The 14461-nt window shown below is 44.1% G+C and overlaps 1 protein-coding gene across 10 annotated transcripts in view; it reads right to left on the bottom strand.

Moving 5' to 3' along the window:
• LOC137882227 (transducin-like enhancer protein 3-B) overlaps nucleotides 1–6128 on the bottom strand; it is a 30644-nt gene extending 24516 nt beyond the window's left edge. For all 10 annotated transcript variants that reach the window (XM_068724422.1, XM_068724417.1, XM_068724419.1 and 7 more), the window contains exons 1-5: nucleotides 5696–6128; nucleotides 4881–5107; nucleotides 4123–4223; nucleotides 3852–3915; nucleotides 1761–1805 (exon numbers count right to left, since the gene is read on the bottom strand). In XM_068724422.1, the coding sequence (XP_068580523.1) occupies nucleotides 1761–1805; nucleotides 3852–3915; nucleotides 4123–4223; nucleotides 4881–4904 (234 nt within the window). In that variant the 5' untranslated portion in view covers nucleotides 4905–5107; nucleotides 5696–6128. The remainder of the gene's footprint in view (nucleotides 1–1760; nucleotides 1806–3851; nucleotides 3916–4122; nucleotides 4224–4880; nucleotides 5108–5695) is intronic.
• Between the last annotated feature and the right edge of the window lie 8333 nt (nucleotides 6129–14461).

The raw sequence follows: 14461 nt of genomic DNA, 5'->3' as shown, positions 1-14461 counted from the left end.
CTTTGTTTTGTCCACTGCCACCGGCATCCACCCACAACAACCAGCTCCACCCCCCACCCTGCAACCTCCTTGTTGGTGATAAGTGCATGACTGACAACGCGCAGAACAGGGGGTGGGGGTGGCTCTAACAGCTAGTTAGCGCGCGCGCACACACACACACACACCACACACACACACACACACCCACACACACACACACACACACACACACACACACACACACACACACCTACAAAAAACGTCTACACCTGATGAATTGTGCAGTGTGCCGCTGCTCCAACTGGGCTCCCCTCCACTGATGCCATTAACCTTCTGGATCTGAGGGCCATGAAGCCTCCGCCCCACTCTCTCTCTCTCTCCTCTCTCTCTCTCTCTCTCTCTCTCTCTCTCTCTCTCTCTCTCCTCTCTCTCTCTCTCTCTCTCTCCACAGACTCCCACTCTCATACATCATATCACACAGCTAATGACACAAGGCCATCATTCAACATCACATCGCTGGGGTAGGGTACAGACGGAGCAAAAGGAAAGGCATAAGGGCACGAGGAGGAGGTTGAAAAGGAGAATGGAGGAGGCAAAAAAGGTGACTGAGGGGAAGCGGAAGGCAAGACGGAAGCAGAGAAAATGGAAATGTAAGCGTAGACGGATAAAAAAAGAGGGGCATCTCGAGATCACGGTAATCTTCAGTCCTCTTTTCAAGTGAACTGAATAAAAGATTATGCTAATGTCCATTAATAGAAAAGAAAACGTGGGTTTCACACGGCTGACTAAAAGGCCTCGGGTCAGCTCTTCAGCTGAACGGAGTTGTTTTGCAGCGTTGTTTACAGGTGTAATCTGACGAGGAGGATCGGGGACTACGCGGCGTCGGCCGTAGCGGGTGTCTTATCCTAACCGCAGCAGAGGTTAGCCGGCCAGACGCCGAGCACACTCCTCATCGAGTGGACAACGCCGAAGCACTTCACACCAAGTGCTCAAATTCACACCTCGAGACTTTAAGAAAGAAACTACACCTGCTCTGTGGTTCAAAGCAAACTGCAACTAACTACTATTGAGTCATTTCTCGATTTCTCGATTGTTTGTTTCGTCCACAAATGTCACCAAAAGTCCCAGAGCCCAACAGAACATCCCGACAGAGCCCGATATGAACCGCGGAACCTTATTCCTAAGGCTGAGATGATTTCAACATATCTGCCCCCCCCCCCCCCCCCCCCCCCCTCCCTGTTCCCTTCATGCCTACAGAAATGGCTTCTTGGGTGGTGCAGATATTTATTTTTTTTGCCCCACTCATCTGTAACAGTCGTTCCACTGCAGCATGATGCCCAGCACCGGGTGGCAGCTGAACTAATGAGCTTTTAGCCCGGCTGGCACTGGGGAGGCAGACACAGAATAATGCAGGCATATGTATACACACATATACACACACACACACACACACACACACACACACACAGAAGGACAAACCACACAAAAACACATCCTCTCAGACGGTCTGCCAAATACTTCACTTTAATCTTATCAAACCATCCCCATCAGGCAGCGTGCCCTTCGTGTTGTTTAGCCTGTCAGCATTTTCACTACAGGAAGCCAGCATGTGCATGCCTCTTAAAAGTCATTTAAGGATGAGGGTAGAGAGTACGGGCAGGTGTGTGTGTGTGTGTGTGTGTGTGTGTGTGTGTGTTTGTGTTCCATAATCACTAGGGGGTAAAAAAAAAAAACAGCAATGTTTTGGCTGTACACAGAGCATCCCTGATATGGCTACATACCTGTTTGTGCATCTCAATGTTGAGCCCATAGGACATCTCATAGTACTGTAGAATAGAGAGAGAAGAGAAAACATGAATACACAATGAAGCCGGCCTAAAAACTTTGTTTCAAACATTTTTTTTTTTCAATGGACAAACTAAACAGTTACTTGTGACGTCTCTCTAATGAGGAACAGGCAGTTTGTTAGTGCAACAAGGCAGCGGTATGACATTTGTATCCTTCCTCTAAAAGTACCCAAACAATAAAATAGACAGGCTGAATACTTGTTGCAGCACGAGGGGCGAGCTATTTTTAAAACACTCTGAACATAAAGCAAAAGGAGGTGGACAACTTCATGTTCTACGGGCAACCACAGCCGACAGACGAGCGGCCGCTCTTAATCATTTACTTCTACGGGCAAAGCCAGTCTGTGGCTTCAGACACACAGGAGAACGCCAACACCACCGGTGAAAACGGCATCGTCCGCCGACGACTGCCAAAAGATTGTTAGCCCACCGACAGATACAGCCGAGTAGTCTGTCCGTCTCGTTTATCAAACGGCTTCCATTTATTAAAAGCGACTCCCACCACCTTCTGGTTCCTCACAGGGAGAATAATATTTAACGATCGTACGGCTGCGTTTAGTTAAAAGTCGCTCCTTTCATGTACAGACGAGATAAGCGCTGGCATACACACAAACTAAGAGTGAGGTTTAAGTTACAACACGGCTCAGATAAAGACTGTTCTTTTTCCACGCGGCGGTTGAAAGAACCTTTGAGTTGGGTCGTATTTTTTCCTCTTTCTTTTTGTATCATTTGATCACCAGGGAGCTCCGAACTGTAACACGCGTTAGCTGCAGCATTAGAACAGGTTTTTTTAAAATGTCCCGTCTTCACAGCTCTTTGATAGGAATCAAGCGGCTATGTTAGCTTTCAAGTAAGGTTTACAGAAATGGGTTTAAGTGTCGACACACAACAGCAAAAGCAGAGGCGTGAGATGACTGGTTTCTGACTGTTAACTGGACTGTTATGATATTAAGAGCTGCAGCTATTACTGTAATCGCCGAATCACCCGCTGACCCCTTTCTTTCACTTAACCGATGACTCGTTAGGTCAAAAATAGAGAAAAAAAATGCGCATCACATTTTCTCAAAACGAAATACGACGTCTTCGAATGTCTTGTTTTGTTTGACCAACAGTCCAAAACCCCCAAAACACTCTGTTTACTTTCATAAAGAACTAAGAAAAGCTGCAACTTCCCACATTTGAGAAGCTGGAACCAGTAAATGTTTGACACTACCGATTTCAAAAAAAAAATGACCTAAGCCGACCTAAAAGTCTTAAAATAATGGCTGATTAGCTTGTGGTTGATTAATCAAAGAAGACTAGATGAAGACGTCACATCGTCATCTTAAAAATTAGAGTTACGCAAGCACAGAGTTGTGTGTGGTAATATGCAAAACAGTGGAACATGTGTAGTTCATTGCACTGAACAACAATTTGATTATCCTGTGTGAGATTTTGCATCTATTTCCCATATTGTGATATCAGTAGTGAAAAAAAACAAACACTCTATATATATTTTGTGACGTTGATCTCAATGAAAACCCCTCGTTTCCACAAGAAGTCTATCATCGTTCCAGCTGTTGAGAGATGAGAAACCCCTGGCTGTGTGAAGTTAAATAATAATACAGGAAACCCTCTGATTTATGCACAAAGCCAGCAGACCAGTCATTAACCCCCATGTGGGTCATGGTGGGTGTGTTAGAGAGGGGTGGTGGAGGGTCATAAAGAGGACCCCCCCCCCCCCCCCGGGGCCATAGAGGAGGGTCGTCACACCTCACAATCAATAGTTGGACATTTGACCCCTGCTAGAGCTCCAACAACCCCCTCCACACACACACACATATCCCACCTGCACCGTCTTATCCAATGGAAACAGAAAACTCGGGGCGTGAGTCAATAACACCGAGCCAGAGCACATGCTAACATGGCCTTTGCAAAAGCACCAGGGCTGCTCCACCTGTGACTGTTCACCTGAGGCTAAAGGGAGGACACGCCATTAAATCAGACGCACGGCTGTACGACGACGACGCCTGCTGCTGCTCTTACCATGACGTAGTGACGCTGCATCTCCGTCTTTTCATTGGCCAGCTTATCGTACTCCACTTTAAGACTTCGGGAAGAGAAGAGAGAAACAGAAGTATTCTTTTTAGCGCGTTTGACATTCATTTAAAAGCACATTCTTGATTTGGAGAATATTAAACAAAGTGAATTCAGGACAGATACATTTATGAAGCAACAACATCGGAACAAGAGAGAAGCTTCCTCTTCCCTTTTATTTCCAGGAAGCGCACGCTGTTTACAGTAGGCCGGTCATTACCTGTGGTACTGAGCCTGCAGGAACTGAAACTCGTCTTTGATCCTATCACAGGACTCGGCCACGGTGAACTTGAAGCCAGGCTGCCCTGGCTGGTGAGGTGCCTGAAAAAAGTGCAAGGTAGGAGATACCACAGGTGTAAACAACGCCACCACAGTCAAGGTAAACAGGCTCATCCCTCTCTATAGCCACCCCCTCCTAGTTCTTGGTGAACTGGGGTTTTTTCTCTTTTTTTTTCTCTCTCTTTTGATGGTTTGTTATCACATTCCCCCTGACTGGCGAAGGAAAGAGCGGCTTTCACACAACAACAACATCTGCTCAGACAGAAGCGGGTCGCTTCATTTGTCCTTAAAGTAATGTTACATGGTAGGCAGAGGATGATGAGAGAGAAGGGATGAAGAAAACAATAAAGATGTGGGGGGGGTTTCCAGTGTGTGCTGCTCAGAAAGCTAAATCCACATTCAAATTCAGTGTAAAAATGGAACCAACAAACTAGTGAGAAATGAAGTCACACCACAGCAGGAGGGGTGATGATCTACTTCCCCGAGTTCAGCCTAAAAAGCTCTGATCGGCTCGCCAATGAGCACGAGCTCCCAGTTTCTCTCCTGCCAGAGTGAAGCGGCTCAGCGGCACCGATGCAGACCATAAATAGTAAGGTGTGGATCAGCAGCTCCACTCTGACGAGCTAATTAGGCTGTACTTTGAAGGGCGCGTGCAATTTGCATCAATTTACAAAACAGTGACAAAAGAGAGCTACTTACCGGATGCCGGCCTTGTGGATACATGTCGCGTCCTTTACACGAGTGAATTCGCCGTTTTTTTTTTCTTCTTCCTCTCCTTGTTTCCTCCTTCCTTAATCCCAGTGAAGGTGCGGTAGAGATCACCGCCACCCCCTCCCCTGTATACGCAGGATGGCGGCGGACAAAGCCCTGTTCTCGGCTGCGAGGCGCACACTCAAGAGCCCGACCACTGGACCTCTCCTTTGTACCTACAGACAAACAGACAACGAGGTACAGCTGAGGAGCTGAATCACTTTCGCAGCAAGCGACCGTATAGAGAGTTGAAGCTTTATTATCAACTTAACCGGGCTGATTGTGATCTACTCCTTGACAAAATGAGAATAAAATGCTTTTTTTTTTTTAAACTCATTAAGGTATTTTTTTAAATTTTATATATTCCCCATTTTTTGACCAAAAAAAAATATAAATGTGTCGCTTTGATTTGCGTTACACAGTGGAGGAAAAACATGGTCACCAGCAAAAAATGTGTTTGATCCGATGTATCAAAATAAACCCCAAAGTTGATACTTTTGATCTCAACATCGTGATGCTTTGTAAATGTGACGAGTTGACTTCCACAAAGGGAACAAGAACACGAACACACAAACACACACACACACACGCACACGCACACACACACACAACGGGGTTGTTTTGGTGGTCCGGGGAAGAAAAAAAATGAGAAAACAAGGAGCTGCTGCTCTGAAAGTCGGCTGCCATGAAGCACCACCAGCAGCAGCAGCACCACCCGTCTTGTTAGCGGCTCTCTTCATGTCGCCCTTTTTTTTTTTTTTTACCTTTGTCTGGGCGGATTCCTCCTCTCTCTCTCTTCTTCACAGGTAACAAAAAAAAATTGTATCCAGACACAAAAAGCTTAATATCCTTCACTTGTAGCCGTCACCACAGGATGATACGTGCAGAAAATGTGCGTATTTCTTCTCCTTTGCCCCTTGAGAGTCCTTTAAAACCCCGGTGATCCCGACGCGGAGAGCGTCTCTCCGTCCGGTCGGACGTCGGAAACCCCTCGATCGGGACTAGTTTTTGACGGCATGCAAACTCAAAGAATATTACAATCCAGTTAGCGAGAGGACACGAGTCTTCCAGTAAGTCCAAAGATATTTTTTGTGTTGTTTGTGTGGCGAATAAACGGGTTTACTTCTTGTGAAAAATGTCGGCCGTTGTGAAATATACCACGAGCTCACTGGTGGGTATACCCAATTCCTACCACACACAGACTGTGCACTGACACGAGGAACCGACTGCCGAGAGAGGGCCCTGCGCTGACCAATGGGGGTTCTCCGAAGGAGTTTAGTTGCGGTGACCAATCACAGCCCGGTGTCCCCCACGTGGGGGTGTTCAGCGCACGGGGCGTTTTGATAGGGCTGCGATGTGTGACCTCACATGTTCGCCATTTTGAATTCGTAGTGACATTCGGTGCTTTCAACAACTTGTTCAAAACAAAAGGCAATAATTTATATGTTAGCGCGTTTTTACCGGTGTTTTCCGCGTTCTTACATTGTGAGTGTTTACCTGCGAGTTGTATCGTTAAAAAATATGTTGATTCGCAGACTACGTGCTGGCGTAAACAGGAAATACCCCCACTAACCAAATACACAATGTATCCTCTTAAAACACAGGAAAAATACGAGCTCATAGAATTTAATTCATGACCCAAAGTGTGTAGAGGATGTGGATACCGCTTAATCTACAGCAGTGTACTTTGAGTGACTTCAATTGATCGACCTATTTCTAACGAGACCTCAAGCAGCTACAAGCTTCCCTATCAGCAGCACTAGGGAGGCTACAACACGTCTGCGCGTGAGGATATCAACCTATCAAAGCACAGGCTCACGGTGCCCTGCCCCCACGTGGGCCCCTCTTCCTACCTCGTTCACTGCTTTCTAAGCCAATGGCGTCGCAGCTGTCTTCCTGCGCGGCTCACGATTGGCTCAGGGGTGGAAAAGCTGTCAGTCAGGAGGCCGGGTTGTCAATTAAACCCACGTTGGGTACGGCGCTGACAAATGCCTGTGCTACTCTCCCTCCTGCCTGCGAATAGTGCCTGGAATGGCTGCTTAATTAGCTTTGAATGGCTTTTCCTTTCAGCTCAAACAATCTGTCACTACCATGTGGTAAAAAGAGCCTTGCATAAAACAAAAGCAGGACAAAAAAAAAAAGCCAGTAGAGGCTAAATATCAGTTTGATTCCCCCCCTTTTTCAACCCCTCCTCCATGAAAACATTTGCTGCAAAACAAAGCTTTTACCTCAAACATGGGCTCGTTTTCACTCGTCGGTTTCTGCACATATTGTCTTCTAAAATTATTTTTAAAAGTGTAATCTTTTGATACGCGTGTATTGACGTCAACGGGGAAACTTCTACTAAAGTCTGGGGAAGAATGTGTTGCAAAATGTTGAATGAATATGTCCCAGTGACACAGTCCAAAAGAAATTAGAAAATGTTTGTGAATTTGAGTTTGCAGAACCTAACTTGCGCTATAATAAAAATGAGAAATGTATCTCAGTTAATACTTTAATGAAGGTATTTCTAAAATGCAGATTGAATAGAACTACTCGGGCACTCGCTGTAAACATGAGACCTCAACTAAATTTAATATTATGTGTAGAATAAAAAAAAAAAAAAGTGCCCAAAGCTTAGAAGTCCACCATATTTTGAACATAGCAGCATACTGCAAGCTTTAGCTGTTGCTTAGCAACAAATGCATTCCCTCCTGCAGATGCTCTGACATGAGTTGTGATAATAACTCATAAACAGAGGGCATGTCAGTAAGCTACACACTCACAGGGAGACTTTAAAGAAGATCTTTTTTTTTTTTCTTTTTTTTTTCAAACAAAGCCTCCCTAATGATAATTCATCTTCCTGGTTGTAATCATCGCGCCTTGTAGCAGGAACAGACCGTACAACTGTGTGAGCGACAAACTTTTTACACTTCTCAAAATCAAAGCTTCCTGAGGGAACTTTATTAGTTCTCTTAGCTGTACGTGACAAGATCAACAACAACAACAACAACAACATGTTCTAGATTCCAACAAAGTGATTCTCAAAACATATACTCAGTTGGTAACTTTATTTGTCATTATATATTCATATTCATTTATTTTATTTAAAAGGGACATAGTGTGTTTCGTTTAACACATACATTTGATGCCCAGCACCAGATAATAGCTTGAAGATCATTTGTATCTGTTGTATCTGTAGTCCATTGAAAAGTTCACATCATTTCAAAATGTCTTGGGGTGAAATAGTAAAATGCATGACTTTGTAAAGCGACAACAAATAGACATTTTTTTTTTTGAAAGTTTGCTCCGGCTCTCGGTTTTGGCTCGATTGTTTTCAACATGGCGGCCGGGTTACAAACATTCTCACTCCACAGCTAAACATTACACTTAAATATGTTTCTGAAAACATTTGACGGGAGAAATCGGCAATACAGTAACCGAATCTAGATGCATATTGATATCAGCACTGCCTCGGTTTAACAATTTGAGTTCCTCGAGCGGCGATGGTCACTGCGTTGGACACTCCTCTGCTCTGATTGGTTGTTTGTCTGAGAGTTCAGGGGAATCTTGCAACTGACATTAGAAGCACTAAGAGGAGGCAGAGGAGCCTGGTTTTATCACAGAACATCTGTCTCATGTACTATTATCAGGATATAGTGACGAGTTCAAGCAAACACGACACAAAGTTATCTTATGTTAAAGTTAGCAACTTTAGCTTTAACAGGTAAAGTGTAAGCCGGTGCAGGAAGAATTAAATATACAAATGAGGCTTTATTATGACGCAGCCTTTGCCAAAAAAGATGAGGAATTAAACAAGAAAGGTTGCACAAAAGTTCAATATTTAATCCGAGCTATAATATGGTGATATATTCCAACCTTTAATATGCTTGATATATTTTAATACAAAAGTATGAAAGGTTTCATTATTGAGTTATGGAGAACATTCTGACTATCAGCTCATCTTTCTGTTAAAGAAATTGTATATCCGGAAATAATTTCCTCTCCGTCGCTCCGTTGTCTGACCTCTGACGTTGAACACATGCATGAGTCCGGCTGCATGTGGAAGTAAAATGGACCAGAACACGTACGAATCCAGCATATTTCGCTTCTGACTTTGTGCAGCCTCCGCTGTAAAGACCAGGGCCTCGTCGCCAAAAAAAAACAAAAAAAAAGCATCTTAAGGCTAAGATGGTCATAAAATCCATCTGACGAACCCTCTTAAGCATAAGAGGTGTTTCTCCAAAGCAGTGTAAGTGAATAGGCTCTTAGAAACAGTCGTAGATTAACGAGTGCCTCCTACCCGCTCGAAGGAGGTTAAGGGCATCTTAAGAACAGCCAACTTATAGGAGGAACCAAAAAACGACGTGTTCTATTAAAGTTGTTATAGTTTATGTTCATTTTTAGGTCTACACTTTCATCAGGAACACCAATGTCTAATTCATTTGCGCGATCGATCTGCCAGTTTACGTCGTCATCCTCTTCCTCTTCCTCTTCTCACTTGGATGAAATGTCACTTTCCTTTTTTTAAAGTTCTGTATATTCTCTATTCATACGAGCGTGTTTAGTCACACACACACACACACACACACACACACACACACACACACAGCGAGTCGAATGCAGAAACGATGACAGAATGACATTCACAAATCACAATAGATGGCGTGCTTATTGGTGACGAGTACAGGAACCGTCACTGTCTTTAACATGAGTTGAAGCGCAGCGCCTTTCCTCGAGCAGCAGCTAAATCAAAGTTTACTTTGCTGAGCTGACATCCACCTTGCGACGTGAATCCTAAAGCACAGCGAGCTCTGTTATCGTTCGGAAACCATCCCAGGTGAAAGACATTTTTTTGTTTTGTGATGGATGTATTTTTTTTTTTTTTAATAAATTACACGACTAGCAGACAGTTAAATGGGCAAAGTTATGTTAACGTGTATTCAGTGTCACCTTCAGAGCCGGAGACTGGGGCGACGTTAAGAAGTTCTTCACAGCACACACTCGTAGAAACAGTCGTAGAAAACATTGATAGGAAAAAAAAAATTTGTATGAGACGGTGGTTTGTAAGAACAGAATATTTCCACTGCTCGCTCCAGTTTCCTCCCACAACATGCTAGCCAGGTGTTGTTAGAGATGAAATCACCCAAAGGTATGATTGTTTACGGCGTCTCTATCAGAATATGGCGACCTGCTCTCTACACACTTACTTTCTTGGTATGACTGCGACCCTCGAAGTGATCACATGCCTATGTGTACCTTACGTGTAATGAATAGTTTTAGGGTTTTAAAAACAGAATGAATCACAGTTTTTTGGGTTTTTTTTGTTGCCAGACTGAAGTGCAACGAGAAGAGTGGCAACGCTAAAAAACCTCTTCCTCCACCTCAAATATGGGGACGTTGCCACGTTTAAAGAGGGAGTAAATTACTAAGTATTTTACGATCACTTGTAAGTCACTTGCCAAGGCAACCCACTAATTATAATGTCACCGTACACAGAAATGGCATTGAGATGGTTTTAGAAACGATGCACTTCTCCCAGTAGCTCTTACTGTTCTGTGCTTTCTTCAGGTATCTGGCTTTCCGACAAGCAAAATGATTCATTACATTTAGCATAGAAACACTAAAAAAAAAAAACATGCAAGTCTATCTTGTCATTTTAACATAAATCAATATAAAAAAAAAAAGTATAGTAGGATATCCTCTAATGTCATCAAACGAGCCGCCATTGTTTACACAACCGCTCAGTCAATCCACCAATCAGAAAATGTCCAAAGTCCAAAAATGAACTTGTGGAAAGGTACCCGAACCGGGTCGCATAAGAAAAAGAGACCAGATCTGAAAGGGACCCAAAAATGACAGGAAGCGGCCCTCATGGAGAACAACAGGCTCACCCACACACATTGTCCTCCAGCGACGTTAACGACAGAACACGTGATCGGATAGTTTGCTCACTTTGATACACACTGAATACAATTTAGACCCTTCTCAGCGCAGGTCCTGGGTCAGATCTCTGCGGGTCAGACCTGCGATGACCTCTACTTTGTACGTCAAGCAATGCCGTCCAAAATCGAACCGCATGGCATTTCAACATCACCTTCTATTCATCGTATCTCGAGTGGGCGGGTACTGTTGATTTATGCAGCATTGCTGGTCAATTGCGCTGATACTTGTCAGTTCGCTCTGCGCCGAGGATCCTGGGATTGGTATGTGTAGGTGCAGCGTAAGGATGTGGGTTATCTGGGAACTGGCAAACACAGCGGCGGTCTCCACAGGCCCCGAGACTCTGATTCAAGAACCACATACAAACACACATTATCATACAGCTTCATCTCACACATTGAGGACTGTGATTATGTCTCTCTCTCTCTCTCTCTCTCTCTCTCTCTCTCTCACACACACACACAAAACACACAAAACACACACACACACACACACAGATCCACTTTTCATCCCACTCAATAGAGAGTGGCCCAGATTAGGCAGCAACAAAGAAGGGGGCTTCACCTCTGGGATAAGGGGGGAGGGGGGGGGCAGTCCACCCTAGTAGACCTCTGCACTGTTTATTTGCACTGGAAACCCAGACGCTGTGAATCTCCCACTCTGAGGCACTACACAAATATTGGAGCTATTTGCAGAGGTGGTTTTAATTCTTTACAGAGCAATGATTGGCTCTTTTCACTCCCATCTCTACAAGGGCTTGGCCAATGGATTCTTTCAACCTCTTTCAGCCCCACACCACCAACTCACACCAGCCCCAAAATAAATACACCTGATGTATATTTTCAATGACTTTAGTGGCCACTGAAGACTCAAATCCCATTTATGCTGCTTATGGTATCGTATCCTCTGCTCAAAACTGCTCCTCGCTACCAAAACCACAGCTTCTGTAGCGAACTGATTCTTGTTCCTGCTTCTGCTGTACACAAGGATCTTGATACTTCCTGAGTACAGAAACCATGTTCGCTCGCCTCTTGGAGGCCTGCAGTGTGAAAACAAGGAGGGGCTGTGCAGAGCAATAAAGCTGTTCTCGACATATTTGGTGTGGTGTGTGTGTGTGTGTGTGTGTGTGTGTGTGTGTGTGTGTGTGTGTGTGTGTGTGTGTGTGTGAGAGAGGGTTATAAATGAAGAGGGGATCGCATACTGCTTCAAGGCTTAACATTGATTAGCGCTTTTCTTCTTGTGTAAGTAGTCTCACCTTTGTGAAGTTGTTTGATTATCAGCATCCATCAGATTAATTACTTCATCCATTCAAATGTCCGCTCTTTTCAGCCATCCCAGTCATTTTTTTTTTTTTTTTTTGTGCAAAATGGGGCCTATTTCCACCATGGTCCGTTTGGTGGGACGGTCGCGGCGGCATTGTGAAGCACCCACTGCCTGGGGATTATTGACATGCTTTCACGGGCGGGTTCAGGCCATGAAAGGAGACATTCCTCGCCACAATGGACCCAGTGTGTGTCGCGGGGGCTGCAGACATGAATAGGGCCCCCGAAGTGTATCACTGTGACTCGTCAGCCTGTAATCAATGCAAACAAGATGAAAGGGCGTCATCAAAAGAGACAAGCAGACATGAGCCGTGTCTGAACAAAATAGGTGAAGGCTAAAGTCCATGCATTTGTTTGTCCTGTCAGCTGGTGCACATACAGTATGTGTGTGTGTGTGTGTGTGTGTGTGTGTGTGTGTGTGTGTGTGTGTGTGTGTGTGTGTGTGTGTGTGTGTGTGTGTGTGTGCATAGGCCTATGCGCGTGCATGTTTGGAGAAGAAATAGTGGAGCTGAACCAAAGCAGTCTTTTCTCTGAAGTTATCCATTTCATCACGCCCACAGAACGTAGTGTTGTCACAGCCAGCGGGGCTGATTAACAGGTATACCAGCAGAAAACGAGGAGTGCAAAACTTCTTCCGAATTGCATTTTATTCATTAATGACAGAGAGGATGTCGAGGAATTTCTTGTTTTCAATTCCTCTCTGGTGGTTTTCTGTAATCCCTCCTTGAAAGAGGGCCTATATCCTCTGCAAAGAAAACCTGTGACAAGTAAGCTTTCTGAGCACACAGCTGTCTATCAGGGCAATTGGTTAAGGTACTAAAGGTAAACAAGAGTGAAAACGTGAGAAAAGACAGGACGCTCCTCCAAGTGCCTTGACAAATTTCCCTTTTGTTCCTGTCTTTTTACGAAGCTTGGAGATGTAAACACTGGGAGCTGAAGGGCTGCCTTATCCCAGCTCGTACACGAGAGGTAAGAGACGTCCAGATGTATTATTACACACACTCTATGCCTCAGTGACCACCAACAACTGGTGCGGTTAACACAAAGAGGATAATTCAATTATTTAAAATAATGTTGTTGTTTTGTTTTTTTAAAAACAATCATATCATTTCAATTTGAGTCATTTGATTTGTAGCTGTAAAACCAGCTTGTTGTTGTATTCTATGGACCTATCGCCCTGGAACGTAATATTAAGCACTAATGCATTTTGAGTATTCATTGTACACAAAGCGTCATTTTGGAGTTCACAGTTGTTGATACCGAAAAGACGATTGTCCCCCCCCCCCCCCCCGGACTGCTCTGCCGAGCATTAATGAATTAAGAACGGCTCTGCCTCTGGTGCTGTCTGTGATTAATGAGCTCATTTAGGCAGCACTCATTGTGACCGGGTCTACGGGCCAGCCCTGCTGTAACGCTCTTTAGTGGGTCGGTGTTATTTTTTGTGATTACCGTCCAAGTGGCTGCTGTAAGCAAGCAGGTCAACAAAGGGACCTTATCCTGTCCTTCAGCTGGAGAGTGACAGGGAGCCTGGTGATGACGGCGACGCCCACTTTGCCTTTACCAAGTAAATGCTAACACCACTATTAATAATGCCACCAGTGAAAAACAAGTGCCTGCTCTAACCCTGTCTCCTAGAAATTACGTTACATATATATATATATATATATATATATATATATATATATATATATGGACTTTTTCTGTGGTAAAGGACTTACGGTTGCACTGGTCACTATGAATAATATCACATGTTTGGATATATTGGCAAAAATATGTTAATATCACTGCCGGATGTTAATTAAGGACATTTCCTCACTATGTTGATAGAAAACGTAATACGTCCGGCTTTACATTTGCATATTAGTCATACAGATTATGTAAACAGGTTTGATCATATTGTGACCAAGTTCTTATATTGAGATATTGTGGTTCAGAGTAAATTTGACCACAATCTTTCACAGTTTGATCATCAGTTTTCTTGGAAGCTTTGAATTTGTTCGTTATTGGCGGGTTTGCGCTCAACTTGTCCCCGGCGTAACATTTCTATTAGAAACAAGGGGGAGAAGGGTCTGCAAGTATGTGAGAGCAGCCTGACATCTTGGTGACATTTCAAATGTCTTCTCTATGTAATGATCTTTTTTTTCATCAGTCGCTCGGCGGGGCAACCAGAATCCATTATGGACCAGAGCAAAATATGGTTTCCAAGGGAACAAGCCCCCTACACGCAGTGCCTCAGGACTGTGGGCAAGATGAGATTTTTGCACTCATAAATACTTCAGAGGGAAT

Source organism: Cebidichthys violaceus, unplaced genomic scaffold (genome assembly GCF_023349555.1).
Source record: "Cebidichthys violaceus isolate CVI_PGR_0920_01 unplaced genomic scaffold, fCebVio1.0.p SCAF_30, whole genome shotgun sequence".
Lineage (NCBI taxonomy): Eukaryota > Metazoa > Chordata > Actinopteri > Perciformes > Stichaeidae > Cebidichthys > Cebidichthys violaceus.
The sequence above is the reverse complement of the archived record's forward strand: the minus strand, read 5'-3'. Positions and strand labels throughout refer to the sequence as shown.